Below are 22,335 nucleotides of genomic sequence, written 5' to 3'. Positions count from 1 at the left end.
ATATGAACATCTTTCGTGACCTTTTAAGATTCATATAGTCAAGTTTGTAATTTACAGTGATTGATACTCAAAAGTCAAAACGAAATACCCGAGTATTTATCGTCAAATTCACATGCAAAACCCAAATACCTTTGTGATCCTAGTGCACAGCAAGGTCAACATAATCACTGGCATGATTACTTCAATACCTGGATAACAAAGACAAAAGCTCACAGGCGTTTGACTGCATACCCTACATCTGCCCCACAGTGTATGCTACAAAGACAGAACAGCACTCGAGGCTTAAAGGCCATTCACTCCACTCACCGGATGGAGCCGAAGACGACGGGCCTGATATCGTCACGCTCGACTCTCTGCTGCCTGGGTGGGCAAACCTGGTGTTGCTCAGGCTGAAGTTGAGAGCATAAAAAAAGGAAGATGCCAGCACTGAGTAAGAAATGAATGAAGGAGAGCTTCAACTTAAGGAGACACTTCACCATAACCATACAAGTGAGACAGCAAACAGTTTATATGCTAACAATATTCAGGGGCAGATGGAAGATCCCACTTAAGTGAAAAATTTTTTTGTTTGCAGTGAAATTAGCCACAAATAGCGACATATGACAGCGTATGAGCAGTGTTCATTTCAAGGAAGCTGTCAGCTTTGACTGCTTCTGCTATTTCAACACTGGTGCCTTCAGCACTGCATTAGAAGCTCCATTGTGACTTTTTCATGGTACACTCCTACTGCATAGGACTGCACAAATATCATCGACTATTCTTCTGAAGTTGACAGAGCGCTCAAGACTTCTGAAAAAAAAAAAAAAAAATATGTGCTCAAATGCAGTAAATCAAGATAAAAATTTATAAGTTGCCCATCATCTACCAATTCAGTGCGCTGACAGAACTTGGTTTTTTTTTCTGTTAGGGTTTGCTTTTGCATCGGGAGGCCTCCTGCATCTCACCCACCAGACACTTAAACCTTCTTTTGACACATATGTCGGAAATGCCCGTTTCTTTGAGCACATAAGTGATTCATGTATTTGTGCGAGCAGAAATGAAAATTGTATTTCTATTTTCACACTCTGCATCACATTAGCGAAAGTACAAGTCAAGGGAAAACAGAAAGAGAGCACACCCACCAGCCCTCAACAAAGCGCATCTGCTGTGTGCGGCTGTCAAGCAGCTTCCTCAGGAGATCCTGGTATAGATGTTCGCTCACCTGGATGGCGTTTATCACCCTGCTCAGAAAGAATACAACCGTTGAGCCAATCAGATACAATCGCTGCACAAGACCAAACCAGAACGGATGCAAAACCAGAAGGGGTATCAAATCAATGGCATTACAGCACATTCTTCATAATACAAACAAAAGTTGGGCTGACACAATTAAGTAATAACTGTTACAGATATGCCTCGCAAACTTTGCCGCACAAATAATTTTTCCAGGTTCAAACTGCTTAAATGCGTGCTTCAGTGATGAAAAGGAAAGCTCCTCATTGTGATCTGGAATACTATAAGATGTTTACAACTAGTCTGTAAAGACTGATCAGTTCCTGTACACACAACTTTGGTACTGAGTAAACACATGGATTTCACCACTAGTTCAAAATTCTGCCATCAACAACCCACAACCTCATATAAGAGTGCCCACTGAGGCATGTTAACCTTTCTGCTTCCGCCACTCTGTTCGCAGGGGCACAGTAAAGCAAGAGTTGCAGGAAAGAATTAATGGGCAATAACTTGCGCTGAAAAGGTCACATGTGACAAGTTTTTATTTTATTAAACTCAAGACAACTGCAAATCATGAACAAGCAAAATTTTCTTTGTAGAAAATCTTGAAGCAGTCAAGTGCATGAGGTGCGAAGTGGCACCTGTTGCACTTCAGACAAATCTCACTGTTTTTTTTACTGGGTTTTGGAGACTGAATGTCTACATACTGCTTTTTTCTACATTCGGAGATATCTGACGATCAAAATGGTGCCATTGGTAAGCCTCTAGACACATTTGGGGTGGAGCCGCAGCTGGTTTCCTGTCCTCTTGTGTTGGGGCAACACAGCCACGTGAAAAATCTTTTCGGTGAGATGAACTTTGCTCTCACTGTGTCGCACATTCTTTTTCACTTGCTTTTTGGTACAATATGTGGCTGATGGAAGCAGCCAAATGCATCACACTGATGAATATATTTCTTTAAAAACTACTGGCTTTCCAAGCTGGGACTCAAGCTACTTCTGAAGTGGCAGGCTAAGAGTCCTAGTATTAACCCTCGCTGTGCGGTTTAAGTCATTGTCACTGCTTTCAATATCCTCTGAAAGTGCGGGGTATTTGCATTCCACATCCCCTTAGTACCAAAAAGCAGTGCGTGAATTTCAGCGCCCCTCAAAACTTATGTCTTCCCGCAACCCAATGGTCATGTTAAAAAGAAGCTACGAGAAAAGAATTTTTTTCTTGCAATATATTTTTGAAACTAGTCACCAACTGGTGTCATCTGGCATAAAAACTACTATTACAAAAATTAATACTGAAGCATGTGGCGCCATCTGTTGATGCAAGTTTAAAGTGAATATTTTAAAGCAAGACTGTGAATTGCCGTCTTCGGAAAAAAGTGGGCTAAAGTGACTACAGGGAAAATCTCAAAGGCTACTGCACATAGCATATGCCAGATGAATTCAAAACTGAACCAGAAACTTGACTGCATTTCATGATTGCAAGGAGCCGATCTTTGTACGCATACAGCTGCTTTATGCCATTAGACCTGTTCATGCACAGGCATAAAAACATATTTTTTCTTTGTTTATGACCAAACTCAAGCTATGTACGACAACCAGCATGTAATCTTCAACCATGGCCTTAGCCAAGCTGTTCCTAAAATCTGCTACTGTTTTTTGATGCATGACAGTGGACGAAGGAAAGAACACTGACTGCTGAGTCTCCTCCGAGGGGATGCCTAAGGCCAGCTGTTTCTGGACAGCTGCACTGCGGGACTTGCTCGAGTTGATCGTAGACACACCCGAGGTCGATTCGGCATCCTCCAGGTCATTGTCATCCTGGTCCTCCTGACCTGGAAGCAATGGTGACCTTCACGCAATGCCCAACAAAATGCCCCTTCTTCTTGACAATCAGTGGGCGTGTGTGAACAAATGGTTATTCAGTTCGAAGCAAACATGAGGCAAATTATTTACCACTCGCACAGTTTTTAAACAGAAGTGAGTTTCACGCCGAAACAAAAGAAGTGAAATTTGCTGACTTCGTATCTTCACTGTGCTGCATGGAAAACGAGCTTGCCTTGCAATCATTTTCATATGAAAATCAAAGCAGTATGCGCATCAAAATGCGATAAAAAGCTGGAACCATCCATATATGATGCTCTTCATTTTTTAATGCAGCAAAAACTGGGTAGTTATCAAAAATGATCATCAAATAACAGTACCTTATTGTGACAACATGTATGAAAGTAACTAGCACCCCTTTGAGAAACCAGTGATATTATTGTAACGATGATGATGATGCATTTTTTATGGTGCAAGGGCAGCTTTGTCCAAAGACTGCCATGGCTTAAGGTGTTTTGCTGTACTCGAGGTGGGGTCAAAGACCCATTTCCCAAGCATTTCCCCCTAGATACGTCGAGCATCAGGCAATGGGGCCAGAGAGACATTATTATATTAAGCACTGGTGCTTAATGCACTTGAACCCTGATATATCCAATGGGGATATTAGGAATTAATTAGAAAGGATGTATCAAACTCCCGTGCACCACACAGTGCCTCCTCAGGTGGCAGGCTTCCATGACTCGAAGTGCTACACAAGGGGAGCAGGCATTTGCATGATGGTTTGCATTTTTATCTCGCACTTGCCAAACAGCGCAGCAAAAGATGTAGTGTCGTGATCAGGCCAGCCTCTAGTACAAATCTCGCACCCATCAACAGTGCTACGGAAGCAGCAGTGTGCACAGCTGTAGCCTTGCAGTAAACATTCTGCACTGGATTCTGTTTTGGCAACCCCTTATCTATGCAACACTGCCGTAATGCGGGGAAGTTATTCTAGCTTACGTTTAGCCTACAGCCGCCGACTGCTGGCATTGGGATGCGAACAAGGCAACCTCACAGGCATTTTGCGCTCGGTCTTTCACGGCCTTGGGAATTATTGTGAGTGCTTTTGAAGTGACACTAACACTTTGGACAAGGTCTCTCCCTACTGTCTAGAAGGGGTGACCTAAGTTGCTGTCTTTTCACTGACTAATTTGCCCTGTTCTTGTGAGTGTTTCAAAATAAATTTTATATTAGAAATTTCGGCACTATCGAATAGTTTCAAAATTTTTGACATATTTGCCATAACGAGGCTCGACTACACCGTGTTCATGCTCCCTTAATAAGTGACCATGGAAGCAGTTTAAAGGAACAGAATGGATGAAAAGTAAGTGCTTTAAAAGCAAGGGAACTACATACAGTAAAACTCTTGTTAGCTCAAATGTGCAAGTCTCAAAATATTCGTCAAGTCTATGTTTTTCATGTCGCACAGTAAGTTTCCACAAATAATATTTTGTCACCTTTTCGCTCGGAATGTTTAGTGAAGAAATTTGTATAAAATTCAGATAGCATCTTGAAAGCTGGCGAGTGATAACTCGAAAAGGGAGGCCATCAGTCAGTGGCTTATGCGGCTTGTAGGTGACACTGCAATTTAACAAGCAAGTTTATACTAGCGCCCCATAAAGTGAATCCCTTACTGCACTTTTCTACTTCGTGTGATTACACTATCAATGCACATTGCTTTCACTGCTGACAGCAAAGCTTGAACGGACTGTGTCTTCAACTTCAACCGGCGATGTAAGGCGAAGACAGCTTTCGTTTCGCTGCCCCCAATCCCAAATTTCTACACCTCCCCCCCAAACCCAATTGCACGCATTGTTGGCCATGTTTCTTCTTGGGATGCCCTGCCACCCCAGAGGTGAATGCTTGGCATGGGTAGAAGAGTATACATTGTTAAAAAATTTGCACTACACATGTGAGCAGACTGAAACTCTTTTGCTTACCTTGAAACCCAATTTTATCACGAAAATTTTCTTCAGTTTTATGATTTTGAGTAAACCAAGGTTTACTGCATAAAACAAAACAAGATAAAAAATATATTTCTTTAAGCATGCAGGAAGACCAGAAATTAGTCAGTTTATAACCAAAAAATTGGCAGAAAGTAAACAAAACAAGAATACAGCCAACAGCTCTGTGTGTGTGTGTGAGTGAGTGAGAACTACATACAAGACGATCAATTACAACACATGCAGGAAGTGGTACACACATATCCATACAGGGTGTTCCAGCTAACATAATCCAAGGGTTTCAGAAAAAATAAAAAGCCAGGACTGGACATAGTAGCGAAACTCGAGTAGCATTGCTGATGGCTGCTTAAAACAAACGCGTAGTTCAAAACATGCAATGTTCGATTTCATATTTTTAAATAATTAGTTAAAAGTTACCAAGCCTTAGTACTTATAAAGACGTATAAAAAAATACAACTAGATTGTTGTAGGCAGTCAAATAAAAAACCTGGATGACACAGTTCCATAGTAGACAGGTATACTCAATGGTTCTTTTTTGCCCTTTGATGGAAGCTTGCGAAACATTAGAGGAGACCCAGACTTAGGCGCACAAAGTGGCTGTGAATGCAGGAACTTCACCATACTACGTTAATTACTAGCATAGGTGCATTGAATGAGATGAGGCACTCAACATGTGTGCTCCTGTTTACAGGATTTAAAGAAGTTTCCTCAGACCACCAAAACATTTTACAACGAAGCCACTGAAATAAAATCACGCTATTGTGTGACTTCTCTTGTTGCTCGAGAACACTTGCTAAAGGCAACTGCTACTGCTAATGCTAGAGTTACATCACCAAAAAATCTCCCCAATTTTTTTTTTTCGGAAAAGCCTTGGCTCACTTTAGCTGGGACATTACACATATGAAAATGGCAGCCAGGTTTTGATTAGACACCTCTCCAAATGAAACGCTGAAACTGGGTGCTCTCCCGCGAATCTTGCGGTATGTGACATTTGTTCACGTAAAATCATGCTTATTACATGCTGACAAATCTACAACTACTTGCTCGGGCAAGACCTCACCTCAGATGGTAACTCAGATGCTAGACGGCAACTAAGATGATAGAACCAAAGTTAGAGCGAGAACACGACTTAGAAATGGCAAAGGCATAAAGCAACTAACAAGCAGCAACATTATCGACAGCAGTAAGAGAAATGCTTTCGCATTACTGCACCTAAACAGACTTAAGAGCACCCCTGAAATTTTTCAAATGGCATCAAGCTATGCAAATTTCTGCCACAATAAGACAAAACAATATGCTCCGTTTGAGCACACTGTTTGAGCAGCTGGCAGGTGCCAGCTCCACTTGTATTACTCCTTACAGCTAGACTCACAGAAGCAGCTGAACCGTGCCTTCCCCCCCAAAAAACAAGCAAAACGTAAAAAAGGAGGCCTGCAACCAGCCTCACCTGTCCACTCACCATAGGAGAGGATCTCACTGGCCACCTGAGCTGCGTTCATGACAAGCGAGTCCAGGGCAAACATCCAGTGGGGCTTGATACTTTGGTTGCGCAACACTTCGTTCACCTGCACACAACGTGCAACGTGCTTACCCCGGAGTGAATACTCGCATAAAAAGCGCTACAGCACCGATACTTGCCAGCAGATCCATGACCCTCTAGTAGCACAGCTGGTAAAGTCAACAAAGAAACAAAGAAAGGGGAGAGAGCCGATTCAGAAAGCAGAGGCAAACCTTTGGGGGATGCCACTTGCCAGTCAGCAACCAAAGCGCAAAATACGTGCATGAAAGGTGTACTTCCCACAAGAAAAAAACAAAAACAAAAAACATACCACCAAAATAATCGAAGGAAGAAAGCAGACAGGAAAATAAAAAAAAGAAAACTCTAAGACAGTGCTGTTCAGGCTTCCCCCAGAAGCAGCACTGACTTACAGCGCTTACACGCACTTACAGCGCTTTGGAAGAGGTACAATGCCACTGCAAGCTGGTTCAGAGCCTTGTGGTCGTGGTTTACTTCTTGTTTTAGTTTGCCTGCACACAATAAAACAAATATTTGCAGGGTATGACAGATCGAAGTGCACAGCAAGGAACGTAATAGAACAAACAAAACGAAACACAAAGAGCAGGTCTTGGATAAAGTTGAGAAAGCTGCTCAAGGTCAACTTCGTGATCCACAGTTTTCCCAGCATATTGAATGCCGTTCCACAGCAATGAAGAGAGGCCCAGAAATTTTTGTAATTTTAAAAGCTCTCATCATCTTATACTGAATACACCCGTCAAATAACAACACCATTAGGCACTCAACGTGTGTAGAACAGACCAGCAATGTAGTATAATGTAAAAGCTCACTAATTAGAAATTCAAGGGAGCGGAAAAAATGTTTGCATTATCCGAAAGTTCAAATTATTGAATGACCCTTAAAAAAAGCCGTCAAAAAGTGCTTGCATCAAGGTAAAGTTGTGTACTGAAAGACTGGCAAATGGTTTTTGCCTAATTTTGGGATGAGAACAGCACGGCAAAGATAATTTCTTATGTATCTTTACTCCATGCATACTGCTGGGAGCACAGAAGCAGAACTGCACCAAAATCATAAGGACCACCCAAATCCTTCACAGTGCGACGTGGTGCAGCGCCACCGCTACTGTGTCACACCCATCATAAGCGGCACCATTGTGTGTGAGAAGCCTTCTCTTATGTATTCAAAAATGCTTTGTTACGTGCACACTGTTGGGAGCACAGAAGTAGAACTGCACCAGAATCGTAGGGGCCACAGGCATCTTTCACAGTGCAACATAATGGAGCTCCATCGCTATCGTGTCTCACCTATCATAAGCAGCATAGTCACGCGAGAGGAGGCTTCAACCCAACAGAACAGTGGACGGCATGTGTGACAAGCGCACAGTTTAGGGTCACTGGAAGAAATCACCCGGACGCAAGCGAAGAAAACAACGTTAAAGCAAAAAAAAAAAAAAAAAAAAAACCGGAGGTGGGAGAGAAAACACCAGCAACGCGCCAATCAGTGTCTGAAACGGTGCTCAGCTGTGCTACGTTGGCTGGCTGGTCGAGCTGCCGTTGCTGTGGGCTGGCGCGAAACTCAGAAGAGCTAAACCGAAAAAATGCGGAAAATCGGAGACGCGGCTGTCCGTTCATCGTCACGCCTGCCTTTGCGCACACGTACGAGGTGTGCAAGCGAAGAAAACGATGTTAAAGCAAAAAAAAAAAAAAAAACGGAGGCGGGAGAGAAAACACCAGCAACGCGCCAATCAGTGTCTGAAACGGTGCTCAGCTCTGCTACGTTGGCTGGCTGGTCAAGCTGCCGTTGCTGTGGGCTGGCATGACGCTCAGAAGAGCGAAACCGAAACTATGCGGAAACTCGGAGACGCGGCTGTCCGTTCATTGTCACGCCTGCCTTTGCGCACACGTACGAGGTGTGCGAGTGACTCTGCAGCATAAAACTCAGGTTTTGAATAGGGCTGTTTCTACTTAAGAAGTGGACTCCCGTCGGAAGCCTGTTCGAATTAACCAGTGCGAGACTCATAGCGTCCCAATTAGAGAGCGTCTTATGCCATAGATTTTCATGGGCAGTGGGCAGAACTCAGCAGCAGTTTAAATTATCCAGATTTTCGAATTAACGAGGTTCGAATTAATGAGCTTTTACTGTACCATACATGCATTTCAAACGATGCCATTTGCCGCATATAAGTATAACACTAATATGCCATAAAATACGGGTAATGGTACGATCCAAAAACACGAAATGGGCACTGATTTAAAACACTGAACAATACCTCATAAAAATGATAAGCCCAACCAACCTTCCTGTAAAATCTTAATTCAGATCAACAGAAAGTGAAAGCCTACTCACCAATAATGTGCTGAAGGCTGGTTTTATTCTGCTCTGGGATGTAATTTTTGAAGCCGTCAATGAGGGCTTGAAGTTGCTCCTGCGAATGAGATGGCAATTCAGTCGCATGAAGCACAGTTGCGCAAAGAAATGACACTGACGAAAAGAGCTATCATGCACCAAAACTGCAATCACTTCACAAAATTCATGTTTGAAAAGCAAAAAGAATGTGACATGTGAGCATAATTCCATCAAGAGCTATTGATGGCCCAGCTAACCAAGCATCGAGTGCACCAGTGAAAAGCAAAAAGAGATTCTTGACACAACCTCTGGTACAAAAGCAAGACAATGGATAAAAAACGAATCACAGATGTCTATCCCATTTTCAGTGCAGTTCCTAGGTACAGCCATTCCCGATTTAATAATGTGCATGACCAATGTGTGGAGATGACTTCCAGCATAAGAAGAGATTTCTTTCAAGCACTTTTTTTTCAGAACATATTAAAAACTTCAATATATGCAACGATGCTCTAACTGACTCACAATTTTGAATAAGATGGCAGTTTCAAACCCGAGCTGTACTAGTCATGGGAGTTTGTACCAATATTGCCAACGATGAGTCACACTCGTCCGGTACAATTTGCCACTGCTTCCGCTGCCAAAGACGAGTTTACCCGCCGCGGTCGCTAAGTGGTTATGGCGCTCGGCTACTGATCTGGAGTTTCCGGTTTCGAACCCGACCGCGGCAGCTGCGTTTTTATGGAGGCAAAACGCTAAGACGCCCGTGTGCTGTGCATGATGTCAGTGCACATTAAAGATCCCCAGGTGGTCGAAATTATTCCAGAGCCCTCCACTACAGCACCTCTTTCTTCCTTTCTTCTTTCATTCCCTCCTTTATCCCTTCCCTTATGGGGCAGTTCAGGTGCCCAACGATATATGACACAGATACTGCGCCATTTCCTTTCCCCCCAAAAAAACAATTATTATTATCATTATTATTAAAGACGAGTTACAGCCATCTGTTGCTTTGGTTGCAATTGTCTATCATAGAGGGTGATAGTTGGCCATGAAAAACCACATTTTGTGGTTTTCATTCGTGTTTTGCCTGGCAACTGTCTTTTCATAATGGCGCTTCACATGAAGAATGTCGGTAGCAGTAATGCTGGGAGAAAAAGTTCAAGTGCTTCCTGGAGTAGTATAGAAGGCAGCGTTGCTGACAACAAGAAATTTGTGTCTGACAGTGACTCGGACTTTGTGTTTGAGCTGAATATTGCTTCGGATGATGACGAGAGCAGCGACAGCGACAAAAACAACAGTGAAGTGTTGAGTAGTGCACGTGTGAACACCAATAACCCGCCACCTGCGCCTCCGTGGTTTCCCTTTTCTTCACTGCCCAGGATCTTGCGGAAACCCCCTGACGAGAATGATATTCTCGGCTGGTTCCATGTATTTTTTGACTGGGGCACTAGTCATGACAGAGATGAACCATTATGCGGTAGCATAGTGTACTGCTCGGGGTTCTGCATGGAAACCAGTAGACCGCTATGAGATGATGGTCTTCTTTGCACTAATAATATTGCAGGGTATTGTTGGCAAGCCTAAAGTTGAGATATACTGGTCAACAAAGGAAGTTTCGGAGACACCAGTGTTCAGGAAGACCAAGAGCAGGAACCGCTTCATCGCGTTGATGCGCTGCCTGCATTTCACCAACTTAAAAGCTGTGGATGAAGCTATACACATCTGCGCCCCAGTGCGAAGCAACATCTGTGCACTTTTCAGCATGTTACCGTGTTTTGCACCAAATAAATACTTCAAATTTCAGTACGTTGTGACCCATTACCACGGCGAACATTGACGAAAAGCCGCCCTCATCAACAACTCGTTTTTTAGTTTTTGCGTTAAATCTAACCAGAAATCAATGATGCAATATATTTTCAAGATCAGAATTGGATGAAAAAAATTATGACAACTTAAAAAAAGTGCCGATTTTGGTATGTTTTTCGGGAGTTAAATTGGCAGTTACAGGGCTAATTCACTGGCACAAAAATTTTAAAAACAATGCTAGCTTCCTGTGTGCTCCTAGCAACTAGAACTGGTTATAGTAGACACGACTGTTATCTTTTCAGTGATGCTGATGCAAAGCTTAAATCGGGAGCAGAAAAACAACAGGTCACCTTGTTGATCACCAGGTCATCTCCACTGTCCTGGTGCAGCTTGTTCATCCATATATCACAAATCTGTATGGGAGACAATAAAAAGCAATAAATAAAAACATAAGCCCAAATGCATAAAAATGCTCAGAAAACAGTGAAAAGATAAGCATGAACATAGGACCACAGCAAACCAATTTGTACAAAACTAGATTTTAACTCTTTAACACCTAGTGTCGTAAATTTGTGACGTACAAAATACAAGCCATGTACTCGTCTACAAAAGATGCATAAACTGTCCTGCAACTGTTTGTGTTCAGGCTCTAAAAAGGATGTAGGAACTGACAGTGTTTCTGATCTGGCTCTACAAAAGACGTAAAAACTGCCCTGACCACTATTAATGTTTGGCTTGCACAAAGGCTGTGGAAGTGGCTCTTTTCAGCGTTTGAGTTCAACGCAGAAATGGTGGGTGGATGCCACCCACCGTGCCGCCGTCCTCCTCGAGCACACGCAGGATGGTCTGGCGCCGCTGCGAGTCCTTCTTGAGGAGGTAGAAGCCACCCGACTCCTGGTCCACGGATGAGCCGTCCACGGGTGGGCTGAGCAGGCCCGAACTGCATCGCCGCATGCCGCTCTCAGACGTCTCCGAGCTGCGTGCGTGCCCCACCAGCAATACCATGTTGCTTGATGGACCCCACCCTTTGACATCAGCAGCACTGTGCTAGTATTTCTTTACAGCACCCGCTGACTGTGCTTGTTTGAGCTTCCAGCTTTTACTGCCACCCCCCAGACAATTCTGTAGGATGCAAGGAAATGGCTGAAAGCATGTGGAATACCCAGAGCTAAATCCTTTTTCTTTCAAACCACTTACAGCTATGGCAAAAGTAGACGAAAACCAGCTTTTCACAGTAGTACAAACACCAGCCAGGTTGGCTTTGAACTGGGGCAAAGTTTCTGTTGCTAGAAAGAACCATTTTCTGTTCTCATCAACCACACCCAATAGTTTTTTCCCTTCCTTTTAAACGAGTAAGGAATCTCCTGTGCTACCTATCTATCAGTAAAGTTGGAGCTTTGTGGTAATTTATTTGTTTTCTTTTTATTTTCACAAGGCTTACAGGCACTCAACTGCAACCATCAGTTTGAGGCTCCGCATTACTGTGCCCAGCGTCAGGTTAGAACACAGTGACAGCACGAAGGTGCTAACTGCTCCATTATCCAGAGCTTGAAAGAAATGACAGTAAAGCAGCAGACCCACTCAGAACTGAAGTAACACACAGTGAAGTTCTGGCCTAGGTGTGACTCTTTAAAACACACGTGACAGGAATCTGCACATCGGTCTACTGAATTAGAAGTTCATACTTAAGAAGGACTCTCTTACCACACAGAAGCTCAATGTTCTTTGAAGAATGCTCACAACTCTTATACTCAACAAGCTCTTGTAGCATCTACTGCTAGAAGGCATCAGCAGCAGCTCAAAAACAGGCCAGTCACAACAGCATATGCAATAAGTTCTAAGATGCTAAGTGACGCTGCCATAGGTCCTCAAGGTCAAGGATATACCAACAAAAGACTGCTGCACGACTGGTTACAAAACAAAACCCCCCCATCATGTGTAAGCAAAATGCTAGGACTAGTAAAGAGCACTTGGTCAGAGGTAACAATGCTCCTCCGTGTACCGAGCACCCAACTCAGCCAACAACGCGACTGTAACAATGCAAGCAAACAAACTAAGCTGTGCACTGACAAGGCATGCTGTAAACCCACTAAGGCAGGCAGAAGACACGAGATATGACAGAGCACTACGAACAGACTCTACTGGTGTCTTCGACTGGTCGAAACCGCCGCTCTGACTACATTCGGCTGGTTCTTTCTGAGCGCTCGCCTCCAGCTTAGAGCGCTCTGACGCACTCCGAGAAAAAGTCGGAGCGGCTCCGAGATGAGTCCACGTGACAGAGCCACTTCCGCCATTTCGCGAAAGCGGTGCGAGGCCTCGGCGTCCCCTGCGCGTAGGCAGAAGCAAGTGTGGGCTTTTGACGCAGTAGTAGTGTCCTTGCTGTGTTTTGCGGGTGCCGCGCTGTGTGAGGCAAAATGTCCAAGAGAACCGGATAACTACGCTAGGAACGTGGTCTGTGTTGCTGTAGCATGACAGCAGCGATTCAAGCATTAGCTCAGACGAGGACGACAGAGCTATCCACAAGGCGATGTTCGAAAAATGAGCGACCCGTGGGTCGGAGAGCCGGGGTAGCGATCGGTACAGGCTAAGTGGCGACCGCGATGCAAACTGTGTGCGACCACGTGCGGCTAAAGGTAATCAAGGAACCTTACGTGCGGCTACTGTTGACAGCAGCAGCAGTGCCGCGTAGTGGTTCCGGAAGTTACGTCCCCCTTCTGCCTCCTGCGCTTCCGCTCTAAAAACTCGCCGACCATTCGGCTTGGCTAGTCTCGCTATGCGCTCAGAGCGAGAGTGGCTCCCACTCTGCCAGATCCTAACCAGATTGCGGGAGCGACTAGTCGAAGACACCATACAAGTAACTAGGTGAAAAGAACATCCTTCCCTTCACGTCAACAGGACAAACAGTTGCACCTGCTTTGGCACAAAGCACAGCTGAATGTCACTATATGACAAAGTATAGCGTGGTGCAAGACAAGCTCTCTCCTCTAAAATATACAGAGCCTATCAAACCAATGGGCGCGTGGATAAGTGAAATGTTGTACTGAGGCCAAGCTAAAAGTCATAGGTGCTGAGTGTCCTCACTTTGGATGATGCCCGCAGTTGCCATGTTACAAAATACAACCGTCAACTGGTACTACCGGTAACCAAATTTCAATAGCTGAAAACTTTAGTGCACAAGGGCATAGGCTGTAGAAGATCACATGGGAGTTATTGCTCAGTACTAATGTTATTTAATGTTTTTTTTTATCACTGCAGAAAACAACTTTACGCCAGTTAGACCACGTTAGACGATGACAGTCTTGAAGGAGTGACTGACACATACTTAGAATCCTTCTGCTCAGCTCCCAGTGAGCTAGCTATTTGACTGTCTAGAGTACTGAAAATAAACAAGCGAAATGAGTGCCCTCCCTCCTTTGACAACAGGCAAATGCTCAGACAAAAAAGAACTGCAGATCCTGAGACTACAGCCTTCGGTTATGTATTAATTTGGCAAACTTTATTGTGGGATCAAGAAAAGGAAAAGGAGTTCGTAGGAACAGCTACGTTACCCGAAGGAGAACGTCGAAGGTGACCGTGGAATTGCATCCGTTGGACTCGTGGCCGGTGCAGAGCTAAGAAGAAAGGACGTCCTAGATTCAGGAGAGGAAGAGGCCAGGGAGAGTGTTTTTTTCCCCATTGCCCCCCCAACCACAGCACAGTGGGGGCACATAGGTAAAGTTGCGAGAGAGAAAGGAAGAGAGAAAGAGAAATGAACAAGAGACGAAGCCACAATCAAGAAAGAAGGAACAGGGGGATGAAGGATAAGAGGCGAGACAAACAAAAAAAAGAAAGAACAACTGCATGTTAGGGAGCCAGCCGCATGCAAGAAAACAGCGTGCCATGCTCGCAAAGCACTGCTGCTCAACTAATTAGTGCAGCCAGCCTACAAGCTTGTTGCTATGTGCCGCACCACGCTTTGCAGCTCTAAATCTACCCAGCTGCATTACTACTTGCACAGAAAAGCCCCAGGCCAGTCTCAAGGCAGCTATCTTCACTACACTTTGCGACAACTTTTCCTGGCAATGAAGTCCTCCGTTTGCAGTTATTAGTTTTTCTTAAAATGCAGTATAAGGTAATATTTAAGCATGCTTCAACACAAACGCCAACTTTCAACTTTGAAAGTCTAGAAAAAAATGTTTTCTTCATTACAAGAAACGTACTAGGCATGTCTAGCTACAAGAAGCTTCCAAGGATGGTGCCAGCAGCACCAGCGATGGAGTGAAGCAACCGCGGAGAGATCAACGCGCCAGGCGCACTATCGTGCGGCCAAACTATTTGGCCGAATACCACAGTTATGGATGTCCGCCCCTGTAGCCCTCACTTCTTTGCCAAGATAATCTGTTGCAGAGGACAGCTACCAAGCAGAGCGGTAACCAGCTCAGCCACCATGTATGTAAAGTGCGCCATTGGAGATTGACCTGCTCAAGGTACTTAACTTAGCCTAACTTGTTGTAACTGCATCCAGCTAGCGTTATTAGGGATTCCTTGTATACACGAACCCTAGACTTGCTTAGTGGAGCACTGAGAAGCAAAGAAAGCAATGTCCTGCCATGACTGCTCAGTTTCACAGACAAATGTTATGATCAAGTACAGCTGAATAGGCATGCACGTTGCAGAAACTAGAACCCTATGTGCTGAAACCAGCAGCTGGTGTTCCATGTTGGTTCACCTGCTCCACAGTACCTTGCAAAGTATCTTCCACAACAGTAGGTAATATCTATTAGCTAAAAGTCGGTGCTAGAATACCTTATAGTGTGCTAAATGAAACATACTTTTAAAATCCTACGCATGTACAGTTATGAGTAAAAGTGGTCTGTACCACTCAAGCTTCAGTCAGACTGTATCGTTGCATCACTCTCAAGAAGCGCCTGCTACAGAAACAGGCAAAGAAGTGACCATTGTTGCCTTGTGGCATCTGTCAGTTCGCACGTTTTGATTTGTGGGGTGCTCCTGCTTGCAGAAAATGCCGAAAGGCATCACAAAAGCTGTGAGTCATGCGGCAGCACTTGGTATACACCAATCAAGCTCAAGACTGTAGATAGCATACAATTTCACTGGTGGCTTCTCGACACTGCTGGTACCACTGGCATAAGGACCGCTGGCATTACGAAGTCTTATACCCGTCACACAAATGCCTCGAGGGCCTTTAAGAGTTACAGTCGAATCCTGTACTACAACATAATTCATGCGACCCATGAGAAATTTCCTGAAATTGGGACACAGCATTAACAGAATCGCCTGGATCATTCAGGATTGTTTATTAATGTGAAAGCATCATATGGCTCATCGGCAATAACGCCCAGCATTGTACAGAAATCCGGTCACATCACCAGTAGTCATCAGATAGTCAATAGGTAATCATTAACAATAGTTAACGACGATGGGCATTATTGAAATGATAAAAGATGCTACTAAATCATGAGGGTCATTACAGACAATGATAATGATAAAGGGCTTCAGGGCAAAAGCCCTTAGGGTGTTTTCAAATTCATAACACGCCCTCCATAACTTATTTTTTTCCAAAAAACTGTTACCTTTGGCCTTTTGCCGCTTCGAGATCAGCGTAGCGGTGCGATTTTCATGATACTCTGGCAATCTGGGACGTATAACGCAATAAACATACCAGCGGCATTTGCTACAACGCAGTTTTTTTATTCTTTCCCCCTACTGTCGTCCTGCGAAAATCCTGGAGGCTTTTTGGCATGGACTAGGCACGCATGCGCTCAAGTCACTACGCATTAAATAGGGATCACATGAACTTCAAAATCGGTGTTTTAGACAACATACCAGAAATGCGGTTGCTCCAATTCTATACAGACGCTTTGTGACATGCGGTACGAGCCTACTGGCGGAGTGTTGTTCTTTAAGACTCTGCCTACAGCCACTGTCACATTGCCATTTGCGCAGCAGTGCCTGTACTAGGTCAGTGCACAGTCTCATCAGAAAGAAAAGAAAAAAAAAAACGTTTATCACGATGCTCGCCTGCCGCGCAAAAGCAAGACTACAGTGAATCCAAGCTGGCGTCAGGCTTCTTGCAATGACGTGCTGCTCACCGGTATGCCGGGCAGTGGGCGACAGCAAATCGCTTTCCGCCACTTGATCAATGTAGCTAGGCCTAACGGGCTCCGCACTTGAAGCCTCAGAAAAAGCACATTGGAACTAGCCATCAATTGTTATAAAACGTTTAAACCACTTTCCATAGGTACGATAACTTCACACTGAAATAAATGCAGAACAGATTTCCGTTATGCTTTTGTCAGCAAAGCAAGCAAAAAAGCTGAAAGCCACCTCGTACCAACAGCTGCAAATCGCAAGCGCGGAGTCCAAGTCGATGGCAAAGCCGTCGCAGGCAATCGTGTGCCACATCACGCGCATCTTGATGTGCGCATGTCTGCACATCAATTCCGATTCTGCAGAGAGTTTGGTTTGGTTTACGGGGTTTAACGTCCCAAAGCGACTCAGGCTATGAGGGTCGCCGTAGTGGAGGATTCCTCCGGAAATTTCCACCACCTGGGTTTCTTGAATGTGCACTGACATCACACAGTACACGGGCCTCTAGAATTTCGCCTCCATCGAAATGTGACTGCAGCGGCCAACATCAAACCCGTGTCTTTCGGGTCAGCAGCAATAACCACTGAACCACCGCGGTGTGGCCGATTCTGCAGGGAGTGTCAGTTGAGGTACTGAAAGTGCATTTTGACTACGGCAGCCATTTTAGGTGAAACCTAATGAGATAGGGGCATATCGGGATGCGAAATAAAAAGGGGAGGAGAATCTGTTGAAAAGAGTCTCACTAATAAAATTTTCGTTGTGGGGGAAATAATAGCATTGCTGTGCATGGTTTGCCAACGGGGAATCGGAGATGCTTTGTTGTGGTGGAAATTTTGCAGTAGGGGAGTACTTTGTAGCGAATTTGACTGCAGGTCTTTGTGTTTCAAGACGTGTGGGGTGCAGCTACAAAGGGCATAAATGCAGTGCCTTTGCCTCAATAGGTCTTAGAAATGAATGCATCCTTCCAGAGGGGCCATTCAGAGTGGAAAACTAAACTAGAATAATATTTAAGAACAATTTACAACAATAAGTAAAGCCCATCTTGCTTTACTCTTCAGAAGGATGGACGCGGGACGATGCGTTCATAGCCGTACCTCTGTCTCAGGCGGTTGTCGTCTATTAGCTCCCTGCAGAACGTACCAAGTGGGCAAGCTTATTTAAAGATAGGCTTTGAGGTAAAGAGAAACTTCTTGCAGCATAGCAGTATCAGTGTTGGTGGATGTCAAAAAACAGGCAAATCACGTTATCTAGTAAAGTGATTGACTAACTTCTAATAGTTAATGCTCGCCACTCTGGCTCAACAAATTTTGGCAATTTCTCGCACCTTTTCGAAAATTGCATGCCTGCGAGGACCTTAAAGAGACGTTCATCCAATTGTGACACTCTGTGGCGACACACCACACGATAACCCCCGCCCAGCCCGCACTGGAGCAGCGAAGTGGCAAGGAGTGGAGAGCATTGATGTGCAGGCAGGGCAGCACAAGAGATTGCAGCACAGTCGCCATCTCCCAAAAATGTAGGAGGTCTTTGCACCACACATTCCCTATCACAAACGACAGCGAGAGGGGCAGAGACGTTGTTTTGAGAAAAAATAAAAATAAAACGCAATAAACGATGAGAACAGGAACCCACACAGGTGCACCACCTACTGCACCAACAGCGCTGCCACAGCACACCCACAGATGGCACCACCTCATGCTCCCTCGCCACCGCCACCATGCACCAACAGCACCACACACTGCTTCTTCGTTTGCTTTACCTCTGAGACAGGTCAAACCGTTCAGGCCGGGAGAGAATCCGGGGCAGCACCCGCTTTGCCTGGCCTAAGGTGGTTGGGCTAGCCTCGCAGGAGCTGTAGCCTCTGTCCGAGTTTACCTCGAGCAGCTGTTCCTCATCTCTAGAAAGGCGGCAAGAGGCGGAGGAGGTACCTTTGCTGCTGGTGTGTATCAATCGAGAAACGCTGCTCGCTACTACTGTCCACAGCCAGCAATCAAAGGACTCTTTCTACAGCAGAAACCTCTTTAGTAAGAAGTGTATAAGGCAGTGGACTAATAAATATATTTGAGCAGGATTTTGAACTGCCTGCAAATAAAATAAAAGCAATAAAACACTGTAGCATGAGTATGTCCAGCCACTAAAGCAGGAGCTCACGCAGGCTCATGGCTGCCGCTACCATCAGCCGCTGGAATTTCGGTTATGCTAGTTTCAAAGCCTGTATATATATGGTAGCATGTTTGCACATCACCGCCAATGTCCAACAATCAGCACAGATTGCTAAATTCTTAAAGACGCTTCGAAAATACTGCCAAGATGACTTCAATGCAGCATCATTAAATTCAATACTACTAAAGAGGTCTGAACATCTGCACAACTATAGCCACTACCTCCATCTGCTCTGCTCTCTCTGTCTCGCACAACCCAGCAAACATCGCAAGAAGGCCAACTAAAAAGCTGCCCTGGATGAGTGGAACAGCCCTGACCATTTCCCAGACACTTTCCCCACACACATGCCCTTTAGAAGAGCAGTAGCAGCAGCACAAAAGCCCAAAGCAGGCACAGCATCAGCTTCGCACGAAGGCGCTTAGATCCATCGCGTAAGCGCAACTTAGGGAAACAAAACTTGAGCAAAACCAAAACAAAATCGCAAAAAAGAAGTGGTCAGGCAGAGGTCTCAAAACAAAAGTGAGAGATGTGCCGGAATGGAACACTGACCCATCTTCCCCCGTGCTGGCAAACCGAGACATCCGTTCCGGCTTTTCCATCTTGTGCACTCGATCGGCCGGAACTATCGCACAACACAAAAAAATGACAACAGCTGCATCAGCCGTACATCATTCTCACACTGAAAACTTTTCTCAAGAGACAAAACGATAGAAGGCATGGCGCTGTACAGCTGGCTTCTGTTTAATTCAGTTGTCTTAAGTTTGTGGATATATTAGGCCCTTTGCAAGACTCTGTAAATCAGCTTTCCTGTACAGCGAAAACCTCTTTACGATCATGACATGAACCATCCTATGGGAAGAAGTTGGGTGCAGCGCTAAAGACTTCCACTCCACTAGGCCTTATGCCGTGCATGCACTGATGAGCAGTACTTTGACACAGCTGCCTTCCACCCTTCCTTTGTGACTGCAGCAGGGAGGGTGAATTGTACCTGCAAAACAACGGCTTGGGAGCTTAATCCTTTTATCGAGACTGCAACAAAGGGCAGAAGCATGCAGGAAAAGGTATGGCATTAATCTGATATTGTCACGCGTGAATGCGGTGATCACTGAACACAGGAACGCAGGATCCGACGAACGTCTGCACCACAGCTCAAGATCGCTGACACCTCCGCTTCCTCTTCTTCGAGACCGCGCGTGCTTCAGGTCAGCGCTAAGCGAATATGCGGAATGCACTGTGTCACTGGCCCTCGGAAAAAAAAAGAGCATCGTCCTGATGCGTAGCCGGTGTGTTGAAAAAAAAAGTTCACCAAGGGAAGTTCACACGTTGTGCGGCCGTAAGTCCAGATCTAGTGCTACCGCTCGTAGTAAGGCTTGAGGCGGACAACGTGTACCACCTCAGGGTGCTGGGAGTGCCGAGTCTTCTGAAAGCCGTCAGGAACGACCTCATAGTTCAGGTCTCCAAGTGGCCTGATGACTTTGTAAGGTCCAAAGTATCGGCAGAGGAGCTTTTCGCTAAGTCCGCGTCGGCGAATGGGAAACCAGACCCACACACGGTCTCCTGATGAGTACCGGGCATCACAGCGTCGGAGGTTATAGTGTTGGGCATCTCGGCATTGTTGGTCGAGAATCCTCACCCTGGCCAGCTGACGAGCCTCTTCAGCGAGGTGCAGGAAGGTGTGAAGATCCGCATTCGGGTCGATGTCGTCCACATGCGGTAACATGGCGTCTAGCATCGTGGTCACGTCGCGGCCGTAAACGAGACGGAACGGTGGCATGTTTGTCGTTTCCTGAACGGCCGTGTTGTATGCAAAGGTGACGTATGGGAGCACATCGTCCCAAGTATTGTGCTGAACGTCCACATACATGGAGAGCATGTCACCAAGCGTTTTGTTTAAGCGTTCCGTTAAACCGTTCGTCTGAGGGTGGTAGGATGTCGTCCTTCGGTGGTCTGTATGACTGTGTAGTAAAATCTGCTGTAGGAGGTCAGCCATGAAAGCTGTACCCCTGTCAGTGATTAGGGTCTCCGGGGCACCGTGACGCAAACGATCTGATGGATGAAAAATTTTGCTACGTCAAGGGCTGTGGCACTTGGCAGAGCTGATGTTTCTGCGTATCGGGTCAGACCCAAGAACTTTAGCTCAGTGTAAGCAAAGCGGCATTTCTCATTTTTTAACGTTAGCCCAGAAGACTTTATGGCTTGCAGCACAACTTCAAGGCGCCGAAGGTGCTCCTCGAACGTTGGGGCAAACACAACAACGTCATCAAGGTAGACGAGGCATGTCTGCCACTTCAGGTCTGCCAGAACTGTGTCCATCAGCCGTTGGAACGTCGCGGGTGCAGAGCACAAATCAAATGGCATTGCCTTAAACTCATAGAGCCCGTCCGGAGTAATAAATGCGGTTTTTTCTCGGTCCCGTTCATCTACCTCGATTTGCCAATATCCTGATTTGAGGTCCATGGATGAGAAATCTTTTGCATAGCAGAGGCGATCGAGAGCATCGTCGATTCGAGGAAGGAAATAAACATCTTTTTTAGTTACTTTGTTTAGGCGATGGTAGTCCACACAAAATCGCAGTGTACCATCTTTTTTCTTCACGAGGACGACAGGTGCCGCCCAGGGAATACGAGAGGGCTGAATGACGTCGTCTCGAAGCATCTCCTTAACTTGACGGCTGATTGCGGCGCGTTCCGTGGAAGACACGCGGTAAGGTGACTGTCTGAGAGGGTGCATGGCGTCATCTCTAATTATCCGATGCTTGGCCAAGTGTGTTCTGCCGACACGGGAAGAAGTCGAGAAGGTATCGCCGTAGAGCTGGAGGAGATTTTCTACTTGGCCTCTCTGCTGCGGCGAAAGTGCGGGGTTAATGTCGTACTGGAAGTCGGGAACACCGGTGTGAACTTCTGTTGACGACACCATGGCAAGACTGGGCGCTCGTCGAATGTCGGCGATACCATGAACGTGGGCCACAGTAGTCCCAAGGCTAAGCTGTTGGTGCTCACTGCCAAAATTCGTAAGCAGGACTTCGGTTGCTCCGTTTTCGAGGTAAACGACCCCTCTGGCAACAGCAAGGCAGCGGTCGAAAAGCATAATTGGCTTGCTTTCGAAGACACCTTCAAACTTTCGCAGCATCTTCGCGCCGACAGAGACCACAACGCTCGAACGGGGTGGAATGGTGACGTCATCAAGGATGGAAAGAGCCACGGGACGTTCGAAAGCACTGTGGATTGCGTTCTCGGTGGAGAACGTCACTGACTTCAATTTAATGTCAATGACCGCGCCATTTTCTGTCGAAAAATCCATTCCGAGGATTACGTCCCGGGAACACTGGTCGAGTACGACGAAGGTGGCCAGGTACGTGTCCTCTTCGATGGTTAATCGTGATGTG

General features: G+C 45.6%; 1 protein-coding gene across 20 annotated transcripts in view; it reads right to left on the bottom strand.

Annotated features, from left to right (window-relative positions):
• Positions 1-22,335, bottom strand: part of Ask1 (apoptotic signal-regulating kinase 1) — a 96,022-nt gene that overhangs the window by 5,649 nt on the left and 68,038 nt on the right. For 5 of the 20 annotated variants that reach the window (XM_077632512.1, XM_077632505.1, XM_077632513.1 and 2 more), the window contains exons 23-33: positions 19,500-19,572; positions 18,547-18,684; positions 14,246-14,326; positions 11,508-11,673; positions 11,048-11,110; positions 8,895-8,973; positions 6,981-7,060; positions 6,492-6,597; positions 2,902-3,040; positions 1,122-1,220; positions 307-389 (exon numbers count right to left, since the gene is read on the bottom strand). In XM_077632512.1, the coding sequence (XP_077488638.1) occupies positions 307-389; positions 1,122-1,220; positions 2,902-3,040; positions 6,492-6,597; positions 6,981-7,060; positions 8,895-8,973; positions 11,048-11,110; positions 11,508-11,673; positions 14,246-14,326; positions 18,547-18,684; positions 19,500-19,572 (1,107 nt within the window). The remainder of the gene's footprint in view (positions 1-306; positions 390-1,121; positions 1,221-2,901; positions 3,041-6,491; positions 6,598-6,980; positions 7,061-8,894; positions 8,974-11,047; positions 11,111-11,507; positions 11,674-14,245; positions 14,327-18,546; positions 18,685-19,499; positions 19,573-22,335) is intronic. The other 15 variants (XM_077632516.1, XM_077632517.1, XM_077632504.1 and 12 more) reach the window with 8 other exon arrangements.

This window comes from Amblyomma americanum, chromosome 7, assembly GCF_052857255.1.
Source record: "Amblyomma americanum isolate KBUSLIRL-KWMA chromosome 7, ASM5285725v1, whole genome shotgun sequence".
Classification (NCBI taxonomy): Eukaryota; Metazoa; Arthropoda; class Arachnida; order Ixodida; family Ixodidae; genus Amblyomma; species Amblyomma americanum.
This window is presented reverse-complemented; position numbering and strand designations above follow the sequence as displayed.